Raw genomic sequence first — 17,167 nt, 5'->3', positions numbered from 1 at the left:
TTCGGTATGAATAATTAATCACCACTCCTGTCAATCATTCGTGATTGACAGCGTGGCCGTTCACGTTTTGGAACATTCCAAATCGTGGTCCAGCTGCGCCATGATTTGGAATACAACGTGTGGAATGCCTGTTGCATTCCAGAACGTGGCCCATTCCAAAACATGATTTGGAATAACACGTTTTGGAATGCAACAGGTTGTTGTTGTAAGCGCGCCGGCTAGCTGAACCGGCCACACCAGCGGTACTTTCCTGGATTTGTTCCATTTGATTTCTAACATTAACGTTTGTTGAATTCGAAGTTGTTGAAAGAATAAATAAAGGATAGTGATCAAACTTCTTTTTGTCTTTTTCATTGTCTTCATCTTATGTAAACATAACTGCCTTCGTATTTGAGACAGCTTATGCATTAAATTCGATTGTATCTATATTTTGAGCATGTCCAGTTTTGACATGTGTCTGCTGGAGTACTCTGTATTGATAACTGTTAACGTGATGATAGCCGCCATCGTGAAACACCTAATCTGCAGTACAGTAGCATAATATTATGCCTTCTGACTGGTTAAAAAAATGAAAACAAAGAAGAAATCATGTCAATAGAGCCCAAAATGGAAGATTTAAAAAATCCTGTCAATAGTGCCAAAAATGGCACTACTGACAGGACGATCCTGTCAGCAGTGCAGTATTTCCTGTTATTGACAGGATCGTCCTGTCAGCAGTGCAGTATTTTCTGCTATTGACAGGACGATCCTGTCAGCAGTGCAGTATTTTCTGCTATTGACAGGACGATCCTGTCAGCAGTGCAGTATTTTCTGCTATTGACAGGACGATCCTGTCAGCAGTGCAGTATTTCCTATTATTGACAGGATCGTCCTGTCAGCAGTGCAGTATTTCCTATTATTGACAGGATCGTCCTGTCAGCAGTGCAGTACTTTCTGCTGTTGACAGGGTGATCCTGTCAATAGCCTCAGGCCCTACCAAACACTGAAGCCTGTGGCTATTGACAGGATCGTCCTGTCAACAGCAGAAAGTACTGCACTGATGACAGCATCCCGGCAGAACGTACTGCGCCTGCGCAAAATCCGTAATGTTTTGTGCATAGCACTTCGGCAGAACGTCTCATATAAGGTTGTATTAGCGCATATAAGGTTAACAGCCCGTCTGTAGTATTCAAATGTTGTGTAGGATAAGATATCTTCTGCAAAAGGCAAAATTCTCATGCAAAAGTAACCAAATATCCGACGAAAAACGGGTTTTGCGCAGGCGCAGTACGTTCTGCCGGGGTGCTACTGATGACAGGATTGTCCTGTCAATAGCAGAAAACACTGCACTGCTGACAGGACGATCCTGTCAATAGCAAAGAATACTGCATTGCTGACAGGACGATCCTGTCAATAACAGGAAATACTGCACTGCTGACAGGATTTTTCCTGTCAGCAGTGCAAATCATTCTACTATTGACAGGATCGATAAAATGTTGGTATTTTTATTTCATACTGGAAATTTTGGGGGTGGGCGCTGGTTCGTGTAGGTCTTATGTAGGTGTTATTATGTATGCTATCAGGCCATTTTTACGATAAGTACGAAAAGAAGAGGAAAAACTTTTTTTTAATTCGTTGGAAAATTCGTTGGAGACGAGTAACTGGCGTGGCTAATCGCTGGGACGATCAAGACGGAAAGAAATAGGGGACGCTACTGTCAGTTCAGACCATATCGTCTTGACCAATCAGGCTACGCCTTGTGTAACCGGTCACTGCTACATCTGGAATTCATTTACACGGCTTTTCTCAGAAACCGCTCCGTAGAAAAACTTCATTTTTTTACGATCCTGTGCTGCGGCCCCTGCAGATCGTCGTGACTGCATACATCGATCCCCCGATCGGTAGCGCGTGCGCCTGGCCTCCCGTAAGCAATGCGGCGGCAGTGCGTGCCTGTCGCCCCGATTAGCCTCTACCAGGCACCGCGGATCGCTGGAAAAATAGTAGAAATTGGCCGAAATAAAGGAAATATGATGGTAGCGGACAAATACGGTTTCTCCGACCCAAAATCTATCGCCAAATACTAGTAAATGCCGGACTCTGGCACCTAGGGTTAACCGTCAGACGTGCTAACAGTAACACAACAACCCGCCCCCCAGTAACACTAACCAGCTTGCCAGGCCCTGCAGCGTGCCTTTGCCGGTACTGTGGGGCCCAGTGGGGCCGGTAAAATTCGGTGGCCAGCTGGATACGCGCGCCAGGGGGCTGTTGTTGTTAGCGCGCCGGCTAGCTGAACCGGCCACACCAGCGGTACTCTCCTGGATTTGTTCCATCTGATTTTTAACATTAACGTTTGTTGAATTCAAAGTTGTTGAAAGAATAAATAAAGGATAGAGATCAAACTTCTTTTGTCTTTTTTATTGTCTTCATCTTATGTAAACATAACTTCCTTCGTATTTCAGACAGCTTATGCATGAAATTTGATTGTATTTATATTTTGAGCATGTCTAGTTTTGACATGTATCTGCTGGAGTACTCTGTATTGATAACTGTTGACGTGATGATAGCCGCCATCGTGATACGTCTAATCTGCAGTACAGTAGCATATGCCTTTTGACTGGTTAAAAAAATGAAAACAAAGAAGAAATTATGTCAATAGAGCCCAAAATGGAAGATTTAAAAAATCCTGTCAATAGTGCCAAAAATGGCACTACTGACAGGACGATCCTGTCAGCAGTGCAGTATTTCCTGTTATTGACAGGATCGTCCTGTCAGCAGTGCAGTATTTTTTGCTATTGACAGGACGATCCTGTCAGCAGTGCAGTATTTCTTGTTATTGACAGGACGATCCTGTCAGCAGTGCAGTATTTTTTGCTATTGACAGGACGATCCTGTCAGCAGTGCAGTACTTCCTGCTGTTGACAGGACGATCCTGCCAATAGCCTCAGGCTTTTTTAAAAGGTCGGGAGTATTTTTCTTGCACTTCTAGCACCTCAGAGGGACGTTAGGAATGCAAGAAAATTTTTTCCGACCATTTCCAAAAGAAATAGCGACTTTGTTAAAATTCGCCTGTATAACGCGTTTCAGGCTCTAAATCATAGGTTTTGCACGAAAAAAACCGACCAAATTTTTTTTATACGTATAATGTGCGGAAATTTTTTTAAAAGGTCGGGAGTATTTTTCTTGCACTTCTAACACCTCAGAGGGACGTTAGGAATGCAAGAAAATTTTTTCCGACCATTTCCAAAAGAAATAGCGACTTTGTTAAAATTCGCCTGTATAACGCGTTTCAGGCTCTAAATCATAGGTTTTGCACGAAAAAAACCGACCAAATTTTTTTTATACGTATAATGTGCGGAAATTTTTTAAAAGGTCGGGAGTATTTTTCTTGCACTTCTAACACCTCAGAGGGACGTTAGGAATGCAAGAAAATTTTTCCGACCATTTCCAAAAGAAATAGCGACTTTGTTAAAATTCGCCTGTATAACGCGTTTCAGGCTCTAAATCATAGGTTTTGCACGAAAAAAACCGACCAAATTTTTTTATACGTATAATGTGCGGAAATTTTTTTAAAAGGTCGGGAGTATTTTTCTTGCACTTCTAACACCTCAGAGGGACGTTAGGAATGCAAGAAAAATTTTTCCGACCATTTCCAAAAGAAATAGCGACTTTGTTAAAATTCGCCTGTATAACGCGTTTCAGGCTCTAAATCATAGGTTTTGCACGAAAAAAACCGACCAAATTTTTTTTATACGTATAATGTGCGGAAATTTTTTTAAAAGGTCGGGAGTATTTTTCTTGCACTTCTAACACCTCAGAGGGACGTTAGGAATGCAAGAAAATTTTTTCCGACCATTTCCAAAAGAAATAGCGACTTTGTTAAAATTCGCCTGTATAACGCGTTTCAGGATCTAAATCATAGGTTTTGCACGAAAAAAAACGACCAAATTTTTTTTATACGTATAATGTGCGGAAATTTTTTTAAAAGGTCGGGAGTATTTTTCTTGCACTTCTAACACCTCAGAGGGACGTTAGGAGTGCAAGAAAATTTTTTCCGACCCATTTCCCCAAAAGAAATAGCCGTACGTTTGTTAAAATTCGCCTGTATAACGACGTTTCAGGCTCTAAATCATAGGTTTTGCACGAAAAAAAACCGACCAAATTTTTTTTATACGTATAATGTGCGGAAATTTTTTTAAAAGGTCGGGAGTATTTTTCTTGCACTTCTAACTCCTCAGAGGGACGTTAGGAATGCAAGAAAATTTTTTCCGACCATTTCCAAAAGAAATAGCGACTTTGTTAAAATTCGCCTGTATAACGCGTTTCAGGCTCTAAATCATAGGTTTTGCACGAAAAAAACCGCCAAATTTTTTTTATACGTATAATGTGCGGAAATTTTTTTAAAAGGTCGGGAGTATTTTTCTTGCACTTCTAACACCTCAGAGGGACGTTAAGAATGCAAGAAAATTTTTTCCGACCATTTCCAAAAGAAATAGCGACTTTGTTAAAATTCGCCTGTATAACGCGTTTCAGGCTCTAAATCATAGGTTTTGCACGAAAAAAACCGACCAAATTTTTTTTATACGTATAATGTGCGGAAATTTTTTTAAAAGGTCGGAGTATTTTTCTTGCACTTCTAACACCTCAGAGGGACGTTAGGAATGCAAGAAAATTTTTTCCGACCATTTCCAAAAGAAATAGCGACTTTGTTAAAATTCGCCTGTATAATGCGTTTCAGGCTCTAAATCATAGGTTTTGCACGAAAAAACCGACCAAATTTTTTTTATACGTATAATGTGCGGAAATCTTTTTAAAAGGTCGGGAGTATTTTTCTTGCACTTCTAACACCTCAGAGGGACGTTAGGAATGCAAGAAAATTTTTTCCGACCATTTCCAAAAGAAATAGCGACTTTGTTAAAATTCGCCTGTATAACGCGTTTCAGGCTCTAAATCATAGGTTTTGCACGAAAAAAACCGACCAAATTTTTTTTATACGTATAATGTGCGGAAATCTTTTTAAAAGGTCGGGAGTATTTTTCTTGCACTTCTAACACCTCAGAGGGACGTTAGGAATGCAAGAAAATTTTTTCCGACCATTTCCAAAAGAAATAGCGACTTTGTTAAAATTCGCCTGTATAACGCGTTTCAGGCTCTAAATCATAGGTTAGTAGTATGTTATGGACAGGATAGGTATTATTTGCGGCGCTCCTCCACCTGTTATGTGGCGGAGTACAGTGGCGCAGACTAGGTGTGGTCCCTCGGAGGTGTAGAGGTCACGTGAAGGTCAATGTGGCATACCAGACGCCGCGGGAGGTCGTGTCGGGCGGCATCGTTACTTAAGGGTAGGTTGTGTATGTATCGCTGTGTCAGTATGGAGGTGTTGAAAACCCAAACGGAAGACATATTTCGTCACCTGCTCCACCACAGAGCTCCCAACGTGTTTCCTAGAAACGGGCGACTTGAAAATAGAGCCATATACCGTAAGGTTGTGCAAGTGTCAAACGATGTGACGGAGAGGAAAGAGTGGGCTGATCTCCTCTGCTGTTTTGTCTCTACAACAACAACAACAAACGGGGCTTCACGACTGAGAGCCCTGCTAGAAAACGTGCTTAACGAGGATGGATTGAGCTGGGGGCGTGTCATCATCGCCATGATTTTTGCTCTGGATGTCAATATTAAGTTACACGGGTCACAAACGAACCAAGAAAACGCGATATGCTCAGAGTTAGCCGAGTTGATGTGCGCCATAGCGGGGAGGTGGCTGTTACGACGCGGAGGGTGGAGTGGGATGATTGACGCTGCAGAACCGTCGATATTCGTGGCTGTTGTGAACCTTATCTGTCGTATGTGGACTGCGCCTGTTTGCGTTATTGTATCGTGACTATGAACAGGATCTAGAACGTGTCTGTGAACATCTGCTTGCTGATTGGTCATGGTGTAAGAAGATTTCTGTATAAAGACAGACGAACTTTGGTCTTGTTCACTTGCGCCCTCTCAACGCTTCCGACTGGCAAGGACCCGACGACAACTCTTGCTGAGCGATGGCTGCTACAGATCCCGTGCAGACTCCGAAAATTCATAGCAACAGTAACAAAAACGGGACAGAAATCAGATTCCCCTTGGGGGGAAACGTCTACGCTACAGCTGGGCATTTTCGAAAAAAAGTGGAAGTAAGTTTGCGTCATTTTCACAGAACTTTTCTGCGGCCTAACCGGAAATTGAAGGGCGATACTAGGACTGGGGTGTTTCTAACCCCTGAACAATGGCGGACTCTGAAACTTAACATGTCGGGTGTGTCGGCGGCTCTACAGGCCTATACGGCTGCTGCTATGCCTGACGACCCGACTCTGTTCTCACCTCGCCGGTTTAACCTGGGAAACCTGACCTACGCCATCGTACAGATATCAAGAGGGGAGATCGTTGTGACAATGCGAGAATATTTCCAGCGACGGCCAGAATTCCGACGCGGGCCACCAAACGATGATTTTGACGACCTTCTACCGGGAAAGAGATGCCTTAAGTTATCTGCCGCACAGTGGTATGCACTGGAGGAGAACAGCCAGAAGATAGATACGGTACTTGAAGCAGTGACAGAGAAGACAGACTTCCTGACCGACAAGCTGCTGAACAACATCGTGGGCTGTGACGTGTGACCTTCTTCAGATATAGTGCTGTGGCGCTCCACATTCTGGTCTATGTGGTGCGCGTGTTATTGTATCGTGAAGGTGAACAAGATCGAGAACGTGTTTGGACATGTCAACAAAGCTGCCTGCTGATTGGTCAAGGCGTAAGAAGATTTCTGTATAAAGCCAGACGAACTTTGTCCCTCTTCACTTGCGACTTCTCTGCGTTTCGGACTACCAAGTACAGGACAACTCTTCGGCGAACGATGGCTGCTACAGATGTCAGCAATTGGCTGAACCAGCCGATATACCAGGGCCATTTGTACACCGACGCAACAACGCAGACACCACCGCCACGCGACGAACCGTCTGCGGGCGCATCGCTGTATTCGACCGCAAGTTTGCCTGCCGACCCCGTACCGTCCCCGACACCGAAGATGCACATCAGCAGTGGTAACGACGGAGCGGAAATCAGATTCCCCTTGGGGCAAAACGTCTTCGCTACTGCTGGACATTACAAAGGAAAAGCAACGCTGTCTCTCCGTGATTTCTACAGACCACGGCCAGACCAGGAGGACGTATGGAAGGGTGGCAAGAAGGGGGTGGTTCTAACCCCCGAACAATGGAGGACTCTTAAGCGCAACATGTCCGGGGTTTCGTCAGCTCTGCTGGCTTGTACCTTCGCCGCCATGCCCTACGACACGACCGTGTTCTCACCTCGCCGCTTTCACCTGGGAAACCTGACATACGCCATCGTGGAGGTCTTCAAAGGGTCAGCGGTGGTGGCAATCAGAGAATTTTATCGACGAAGCCCAGAAGACGCCAACAATCTACTACCGGGCAAGAAAGGGCTCAACCTATCTGCAGAACAGTGGAAGGAGCTGCAGGAGCACAGTCAGAAGATTGATGCGGTACTTGAAGCTGTGGCAGAGAACACAGCGGTCCTTACCGACAAGCTGCTGAGCGACATTGCTGGTCTGTGATGTGTTGTCCTGAATAAAGCTTCCTGTGGTCCGAACGCAGGCAAAGACGTGATATCTGTGTGTGTGTGGTCTCTTAAGAGTGGTTTAGATAGATAAGTAGATAGCCGGTATAAATACCGAGACTAGTAAGTTGTCAGCTCAGTCTTACAGTGAAAGAGTTAGAAGAAGCAGCACCCATGTCTTGTCTTCCTAACGTCTTTAACTTCGGTGAAATCGCTTGGGGGTTGGTGGAACGCATTCATTGTGCGTTCATGTGCATAGGAGGGCGAATGTTTATTTTCCTCCGCGGTCTGGGATGGTTTCCAAAAATCGTCGGAGGAGGAGGGGGACCAGGAACGCAGGACGGAGCAGAGAGACCGAACCCACCAACAAAGATGAAGCATGGCACGACGTCCTCCACGGGGTTTACTACGACCCTAGACACCCTGCAGGGTATAGTGGAGTGGGACGGCTCCACCGAGCCGTCGGTAGCAAGTTCGGAATCAGCAGAAAGCAAGTAGGAGAGTGGCTTCGGTCTCAAGACCCATACACCTTACACAAACCCATCAGGCGTCGGTTTGAAAGAGCTAGAGTGATAGTAGGCGGTATAAATGATCAATTCCAGGCCGACTTAGTGGACATGTCATCTCTCTCCCGACACAACGACGGATATCGCTATCTCCTTACCTGTATAGACATATTCTCCAAATACGCCTGGGTCGTGCCAATCAAAGACAAGAAGGGCACCACTCTGGTGGAAGCCTTTCAAACCATCCTAGCCAAGGACGGACGGAAACCAAGATGCTTGCAAACAGATCAGGGAACCGAGTTTCTCAACCGACACTTTCAGACATTGCTGAAAAAAGAAGGGATCGAATTCTTTACAACCTTCAACGTGGAAACCAAGGCCAGCGTCGTAGAAAGGTTCAATCGCACGCTGAAAACGAAGATGTGGAAATATTTCACGGCGGCAAACACTAATAGGTACATTGACGTCGTCGACGATTTGGTGTGGGCCTACAATCACTCACATCACAGGAGTATCAAAAGGGCGCCGGTTGATGTTAATAGGAAGAACGAAAATGTTGTGTGGTATACCCTGTACGGAGACCGTGGCACACCGCGCCCCCGCGAGGTGAGAAAGCCAGCACACACTTTTAGATTTGAAATTGGAGACTGGGTGAGACTCAGCAAGTCCAAGATGCGCCTTGAAAAAGGTTACACACCAAACTGGACCGACGAGCTGTTTACCATTTGGAAAAGAATCCCTCGGCATCCTCCCGTGTACCGTGTGAAAGATTATCAAGGAGAGGAGCTGAAGGGGACGTTTTATGAAGAAGAACTGCAAAAAGTTGCAAAGAAAGACGGCGACATCTATCAAGTGGAAGTCGTCCTTGACAAGAGACGACGCGGAAAGAAGACGGAATACTTGGTCAAGTGGAAAGGGTATCCTAGCAAGTTCAACAGTTGGGTGCGCGAAGAGGATATGCTACAAATATGATAAATACGGGCACTCCCCCAGGCGTCGGACATTACAGGACAGTGTCTCAATATGGCTGCGTCGTTTTATGTCACACTCCCGAGTGATGGGAGTATGGATGTTTACCCAGACAACACGTTATCTACCTACAGAACCAAATTATCACACCCCATCGAGCTGAAGGGAGACTGGGAGGTGTCCCTATCCGAAATCCAATATCCCCATAGCTGGATGAATGTTAGGGAAGGTGACAATACGCTTTTGTATTTTGTGGCAGACGAAACGATCGAAGGAGGAGGGAGAGAGTACGAGGTCATCACGGTCCCCAGCGGATACTACAAGAACATTTCACAACTAGTGAAGGTCCTGAACGAAGCGGCGGCCGTGCGATATGCCGACCTCTTCAAGCAGCACGACATGTTTGCCTATAACGCCATCGCGAAAAGAGTGACCATGTTTCTTCCGCCCTTGGTGGCCAACATCCCGACCACCAAGACCTACTTGACTGGGTCGTTGGCAGAAAGATTAGGGTGGAAGACAAAATCCTACATATCCGGCAGCTGGATACAGGCTCCACATCAACCAGATTTGAACGCCGGGCTCGAGTCGCTGTACGTGTACTGCGACCTGATTCACGCCCGGCTAGTGGGAGGGGTGAAAGTCCCACTGTTACGTATCGTTAAAGTACAGGGAGAAGATGATGCTGTGGTGGACCACGTCATTCACGTGCCTCAGTACCTACCACTGGCCAGGAGGCGCTTTGAGACGATCGAAATCAATATAACAGATCACTTTGGTCAACCTGTCCCATTTGAACGAGGGCGACTGATCGTGACACTTCATTTCAGACAGAGACGGTCGTCCTACTTCTCCTAAGATGATGGTGTATCGTGGTCGTTCTATACAGCGTGGATATGGGTTAGGAGGAATCTTTCGTGGACTATTCAGATCGGCTGTACCTCTTCTGAAGCGAGGGGCTAAAGCTGTGGGAAAACAGGCTTTAAGGAGTGGTATAGATTTAGCTCAAGACGTCTTTAACGGACAAGGGGTTAAACTCGCTGCTAAACGCAGGGCTGGTGAGTTGGGGCAACGATTGATGTCTGGCCCTCAGCAAAAAAGAGCAAGACCAGGTATAAAGTTGCCGCAACCGCGACAGAGCGCGAGGAGGGTGACAGCTGGGACGACTAAAGGCAAACAAACTTTAAAAAGGAAAAACCAACGAAAGGTGGCCAGTTTCGCGAAAGCCACCGGGCGCGGCAGACGTACCTCTCCCGACATCTTCGACTAGAGGAAGACATGGATCGCGTACATCCTAAATCGTGTTCTTGTACAAAGTCAGAACTCGAACTATTTGACATTCCGGATACACAGACAACCATTCTCGATGGTAGATGGGTAGAGCATCACCCTATCTCAACGCTTACCGAGATGTCCCCGATAGAATTCGACATTCCTGGAGCCGGAGAAGAGTACACGGACCTGAGTCAAACTCAGCTGTACGTGGGAGCCAAGATTGTCTGCGCTAATGGAGACGACCTGCCCGATGGAGAAAGAGTAGGACCGACCAACCTATGGCTCCACTCGCTGTTTCAGCAAATTGACGTCTCCCTGGGAAATAAGATCGTAACGGACTCCACAAATACCTATCCCTATCGAGCCTACTTCGAAAACCTGTTGAACTACGGAGAAGACGCAAAACAGACACAGCTGACCTCTGCCCTCTTCTACCAAGACACCCCTGGGCGCCTTCACATGGTAGACCCTTTCCCAACCGACCAAAACGCTGTGGTGAACACCGGGCTGGTAAAGCGAGCCACCATGACCCGGGGGAGCCGAGAGGTAGATCTCATCGGTCCTTTACACGTGGATTTGTTTTTTCAAGACCGTTACCTCCTCAACAAGGTAGATATGAAAATCAAGCTGCATCGATCCAAACATCAGTTCAACCTGATGTCGCCAGAGCAGAACAAACAGTACAAAGTCGTCATCACCGGAGCCGCCCTGTTCCTCCGAAAGGTCAACTTGCTATCAACCTATCAGCTGTCCATCGAAAACCGACTGAACAAAGAAAGTGCTAAGTACCCTCTGAAGAGAATCCAAGTAAAACCATTCACCATCCCTCAGGGAAACCACACTGTGTCCAACGACAACCTTTTCCTGGGTCAGATCCCCAAACGACTGGCCATCGCCCTGGTGAGCAACGTCGACTTCCAAGGGTCCTACGGGACAAATCCGTTCAATTTTCAACACTTCGACCTTAATTACATTAGTCTGTGTATCGATGGACGCCAGGTACCCCACAAAGCGCTGACGCCAAACTTTGAAGACGGTCATTTCATCAGGTCCTACTTCAACCTCTTCGGGCCTATCGGAAAGTTGGGGCAGGATTCCGGCAACCAGATCGCCAGAGACGCGTTTGATAAAGGGTACACCATCTACTGCTACGATCTCAGTCCAGACTTGTGCGGACTGGGAGGAGATCACTTCAACGTAATCAAGCAGGGGAACCTCCGACTAGAGCTTCACTTTGCCAAGGCTCTGGAACAGACGGTAGTTGCTCTGGTCTTTGCAGAGTTTGATAATCTCCTGGAAATCAACAGGCAGAGGATCGTCACCTTCGACTACAACAACTAAACATGGACACAAAACAGATCTACAGCGTGCTTGAAAGCGACGAGAACACGGCCCCCATCGCTCGCGGAGTCTTTGCAGCAGACCAACTACCTACAAATGTACCAGAGTACCCGAGCGCGTTCGTGGTAAACACAGACTGCAGTGGAAAGCCAGGACAGCACTGGCTGGCTCTTTACTTCGACGAGTCCATGCGGGGCGAATTCTTTGATTCCTATGGGCGCGCACCAAAAGATTACCCCCGCTCCATAGAGTTGTTTTTGCGTAGAAACTCTAGACTTCCGTGGATTCGTAACGAGCGTCAGATTCAATCAAGATGGTCGACTACCTGTGGACAGCACTGTCTGTTCTACCTCTTACATAGATGTAGACGTATTCCCTTAATGAGTATAGTCGATATGTTTAGCCGGAATCTAGAATTAAACGATGTATCCGTAGCTCAGTTTATAGAAGAACATTTTGATATCGGTGTTCCTGTCGTTGACCTGAGTCATATCATGAGCCAAGTCGCTCGCACCTTAGAAGACGTTTGTCGCACACTACGGTAGACAAGTTTGTCATTAGTTGTATACGTGCAGTTGAATACGTGAAGTTAACTATACTTATCATTGTAGTAGACGTAGAAGGTTGTAACGAATAAATGTTATGAAAACGTATATCTCGCGTTGCCTTTCATTCATGACGTATCAAGCCATCAATCGATCAATCACGCACACACGCACACGTACACTGACACACACCTGTCCTTGGTGCTGAACACCATTCAACACACACACACACACACGTACACTGACAAACAAGTAAGACAAGACTTGATCTATATTTCAATCACAGTGAACTTTATTTGGTAATATCGACGTGATCACTTCCACGCAGTTTCTGTGAAGGACTGTTTGGCAGACGAGGGAGGTTTCGCGACGAAAACTTTTGCCTTGCTTGCGGGAATCCGTTTAGGACCACGGCGTTGTGGAGGTCGAGGAGTCGGCACGATGTCTTCTTCCTCTTCTCCGCTTGAAAGAGTGTCACCGAGAGCAGCACGCGCCTTGTGTTTCTTAATCACAGCCAGTCGGGTTGGGTGTCTTATGGCTGCTTCAGGGGTGTTTATGCGTGCCAGCCCTCTGCTGAAGGCTCGCCATCCAATGGGGTTGAAATTCTGTCTCCGTTGAATCACATCTCTTAAGAGATCCGAGATCTGGGATCCGGGAACTACTTTCTTATCGTAGAGAAGCTCTCCGTGTTGGTTGTAATCGAGAATGTCCCCTCCCTTGTGTTTGATGACGTTGAGCAACTGTTGGGCACGCGCTTTCATGTTTTTTGGGAAAGCCGCCAATATGGTCTTGTCTTCTTTACCGGTAGGCGAGGCGGTGCTGGGAGAGGTGGTGGTGGTGGACCCTTCATCTTTAGCGACATTGTTCTTAGCGGTGACGGTGGCAGCAGGGGTGGAGTTCGACGTTACCAACCTGACGCTGACTGGCTCGGCTCGTCGTTTGTCTCTGTACGTGAGATAACGCTGAAGAAGCTGTTGGTACAGGGTTGCCTTCTCGTCATCGCCTAAATCTTGGCGCGACATCACCTCTTGCATTTGACCGTCCACACTTAAAGCCGATTTAACCAGTGGGGTCATCTCTTCCTGTTGTTTGGCCTGGATCGTGGAAAGCAATTCTTGAGGAACAAGGGCCATCTTTCTGCCGTACTCCATGTCGCACTTGGTTATTTCTTCCCACCAAACAGAGACGTGATGGCCGAAATGATCGGACTGAGCAACAGGGACAGGAACCCGCCCTTTTGTATTAATGTCTGTCTTTTCTTGGACAGTGGAATTTTCTTGTCACCGAGCGCGCGTAGAGTGCTCTTGTGTCGGGACAGTCCTTTCTTTTGTCCTGGTGTGAGACGGATGTTTCCTTTCAGGACGTTATGTGAACAGTCGCAAATCGACTTTAGAAGATCGTTTGGGGCTGTCGATAGAATAGCTTTCCGCAATTTGGGGTTGGCTTTGCTCAGGACGCGAAGACAGTCTGCGTGACGGTGTAGTCTCTGTGACATCTCGACTCGTTGTGACAGCTGAGAGTGGTCGACACGGCGTTTTATTATTTCCTCAGGTACACGTAGGGTTGAGGGGTGAGCATACCGCTTCTTACACGCAACTCAATAGGTGATTCCGGATGCAGGTCAAGGAACAAATGACCGTGAGTCTTCTTATTGACGGCGTCCTCGTAACATTCTTGTAGGAATTTGCTATGTCCGGGGAACATCTGCTTGGCCAGTGTAGTAACCATACTCTGATCTCTGGGAGACTTAAACAGGACGATATAACTAGAGTTAAGACTGATCGTTCTGAGACCCTGGTAGAATAGGTTTTGCACTAACAAGAAAACCGATATGCCTCTGTGACGGCTGGCCCGAGTGAATAATTTTGTGACCTTATCACCCTTTGCTACCTCTTCCATTTGATCATCAATTACAATAGCGTTACGACATCCCGGCTTCGTAACGTCATTCCAGTTTTCAGGAAGACCTTCTTGAAACTGAATCTTTGACCCCAGTTTAGAGCTCAGCTCTGTCATAAGGCTCTCCTGGTATTCTGAATAACACCACACCACGTGTTCGAACGGTCCTGGATCTAGCCATTCGGTTCCTGCTGTTAACAGTTTTTGTACAAAATAAGACTTCCCTGAGCCACTACACCCACTTAACATAACGCGACATGGTAGCTTTAACTGAACATTCATCTTCACAAATGACACTTACGGAGTGCGACCCCTTCATTTATACCATGATATTTCTCTCTCTCTCTCTCTCTCTCTCTCTCTCTCTCTCTCTCTCTCTGTTACATCTGACAGTCAACTCAGCCATACCGATCAGAAACAAGAAACAATATTCGTGTGACGAAATATCGTGTTTATTTACATAATATCATGCCGCTATGTACATAGATACGATACATACTTTACACACACGTGTAGGGTGTTACACAATATCTTATCATATGTCTAAGGGCAGAGTCGTGACACCGTCATCTTGCACTTTTCGTTTTGGATAGAAATACGAAAAAGCTGCCCTTATCTGTGTATACGTAAACATTTGATTGGCTATCGCTCTGAACCCCCTGTTCACACCCTGACCACTTTCCTTAGTTTTCAAGACTTTAAGATATTTCTGATAATTTATGTCGTTACCTCTCTTGCTAACACCCTTACAACTGAATTTGTCATTTTTGTCCTCCCCACCAAAACAGTAATACGTTTTGGAACACAATCCAACAATTCCATCCCCTGCCCATTCTTCCTTAAAAAGACCGGGAGTGCGCTTGTCGTACGCCGCGTTTTCTGGCGTGTCTGTACGAGGGAACCAAAGGTGTTTCTCGTTTTCGTACCTCTCCCGCATGTGAGGTTTGATAACATCCTCCAGCCTGTCTGCGGATATTGCTATGTAGGCTGAGTCTGTATCCATTTCGCAATATTGGAAATCGGAGACGTCTACAAACTCAAGCATAAAGTCAAAATAAAACTGCAACATTCTTAGTTTCGCATACTGATAGACAAAGAATCCAATTTGGAGAGGCAAGTCCAATTTGATGGTTGCCTTAGAACTCTGAACTTCGTAGAAGTTTTCCGTGACTTCCCAAAGTTGGCGAAAGCAAGGCGAATTAATCGCCCGCGTGGTAGAGACCACATCTCCAAAATATTCCACTTTCAACTGTTTCTCTTTGTTAGTGACCGTCTTGCCATAAGCAGAATTACCTATCAATTTCATAGTCTCGGCTATGACTTTCTTTCTGTCGTCTCTATCACCTTCCCGCCTGGCATTGCTAACTGCTTCGACGAAAGGTTCGAAACACCTTTTGGGGATGTATTCCAGAACTTGATAGATGTGTTCCACAACCAACCCCTTTTCCAAATACCATTTCAGCAGAGGTGTCGCCAACAAGATCTTTTGACCGAACATACTGCCAATGAGAGAACGTCTGGGTCTGGACATGACGCCATGTGTTTCGGCGTACTGTTTCATGTGGTCGCCAATGTCGCCGATGGAAATGTCGACGTTCTTAAAGATGGGACACATTTCTGCAAAATTAGTCTTCAGAACCCAACGCACGAATACATCACATTCTACGACACCAAAAAAATTATCCTGACGGATAGCATCAAGGATGTCATCCTGTGTTAGTTTTACTTTGCATTCAGTCGGTGTTTTGCGGCTGGCCAAAAAATCCTTCAATGCCTGGTCTGTTTTTTGCAATTTTTGCCAATCGCATTCCCACATTTCAGTCACCTGAAAACCTTCTCTCTGCAGATATTGTGTTGTTAGTTTTGTTTCTAACCGAAGTTCGAATTTCGTTTTACCTCTGAAATCATACTTCGCCTTCTCGGTCAAATGGCAATCATGGCCGTGCCAGTAGCACCCGTGGAATTGAAAAATCTGCCCGGTTTGAGAACAGAAGCCATCCACTGGGATTCGGCGGTGCCCTATACGTTTTTCTGTATTGTTAAACTTGTGTCTTATGGCGATACCATACTTGTGAGCCACCCAATCTAACCAAGCTTTTGCCATACGACCACGAGAAGAAGCGGAATACTCTTTCACGAAGCCGGTTTCTGCCTGTCGCCGAATGTAATATTCTGTTGGCATCTGTTGTCCGACTGCATAAAGATACAAGGCGTTAGCGTCAAAACCAATCACCTTTTGACAAGGTTTAGGTAGCCTGCTCTGACCTGCCATCTCGCGTTCCCTTATCATAGTTACTCCCTTCTGATGGTGTCTATGAAATATTATGCTAGGCCCTCCAACAATATTCTCTTTAAACAATTTGTATACCTCTTCATTATCAGGCAAAGTGAAAAAAGTGTCACTACCCAAGTTCTTAAACAAATATTTTAGGGTGAGTCCTGGTACACTAATCCCGTCCTTCAGCATGTCGAGCCCCAGGTCTTTGTAGAAGTCAACCATCTTCTGGATCGCTTCTAACATCGGCTGGACATCTTTGTTGTTGTACCTGCAGGAAAAGACACACACACACATTACATATATCGGTCATGTTTGTAAGCTGTAAACCTGAAAGAACAACCCATGGAGAACGTGACGAGACATACACTCACCATATCAGAAAATCCTTCATGGTCTCCATGCCGCATTCTTCCCAGACCGCCTGACAGTGGGCGTAGTCCTCTGGAGAAATGTGTGTCCCGCGCAACTTGCTGTAGAAGGCGTCGGCGGGTGGAAGGCTTGTCTGCTCCAACTTACTCAGGTCATCCATCCATTCGTACCTGCATTTAACGTAAAAGGAAAGCAACACGTAGTTTGTTTATGTGGTACACAAGCATAGAAAGAAACAACGCACAAAGTTAATGGTACACAAGCATAGAAAGAAACAACGCACAAAGTTAAACAACATGAAGAACATGAAAAAGACCATGAATCTGCTCATAAACAACTTACGGAAAGACTCCCTTCATCTCCTGGCACTCGTACGCCTTGAGAAGATGTGAATAGGAAAA

General features: G+C 45.9%; 3 protein-coding genes across 3 annotated transcripts; 2 read left to right on the top strand and 1 right to left on the bottom strand.

The window, feature by feature from the left end:
* The first annotated feature begins 5,298 nt into the window (after positions 1-5,298).
* On the top strand, positions 5,299-7,633 carry LOC109476846. The gene has a single exon (XM_019777865.1). The coding sequence runs from the start codon at positions 6,866-6,868 to the stop codon at positions 7,580-7,582; it is 717 nt and encodes a 238-aa protein (XP_019633424.1). The 5' UTR covers positions 5,299-6,865; the 3' UTR covers positions 7,583-7,633.
* Positions 7,634-10,337: 2,704 nt separating this feature from the next.
* On the top strand, positions 10,338-12,328 carry LOC109476842 (uncharacterized protein F54H12.2-like). The gene has a single exon (XM_019777860.1). The coding sequence runs from the start codon at positions 10,338-10,340 to the stop codon at positions 11,673-11,675; it is 1,338 nt and encodes a 445-aa protein (XP_019633419.1). The 3' UTR covers positions 11,676-12,328.
* Positions 12,329-12,534: 206 nt separating this feature from the next.
* Positions 12,535-17,167, bottom strand: LOC109476841. Its single transcript, XM_019777859.1, has 3 exons — positions 16,769-17,167; positions 14,934-16,665; positions 12,535-13,314 (listed from the first exon to the last, which is right to left on the bottom strand). The coding sequence occupies exons 1-3, from the start codon at positions 16,924-16,926 to the stop codon at positions 12,535-12,537; spliced, it is 2,670 nt and encodes an 889-aa protein (XP_019633418.1). The 5' UTR covers positions 16,927-17,167.

This window comes from Branchiostoma belcheri, unplaced genomic scaffold, assembly GCF_001625305.1.
Source record: "Branchiostoma belcheri isolate BF01 breed outbred unplaced genomic scaffold, Haploidv18h27 scaffold394, whole genome shotgun sequence".
In the NCBI taxonomy this organism is placed as follows: Eukaryota; Metazoa; Chordata; class Leptocardii; order Amphioxiformes; family Branchiostomatidae; genus Branchiostoma; species Branchiostoma belcheri.
The sequence above is the reverse complement of the archived record's forward strand: the minus strand, read 5'-3'. Positions and strand labels throughout refer to the sequence as shown.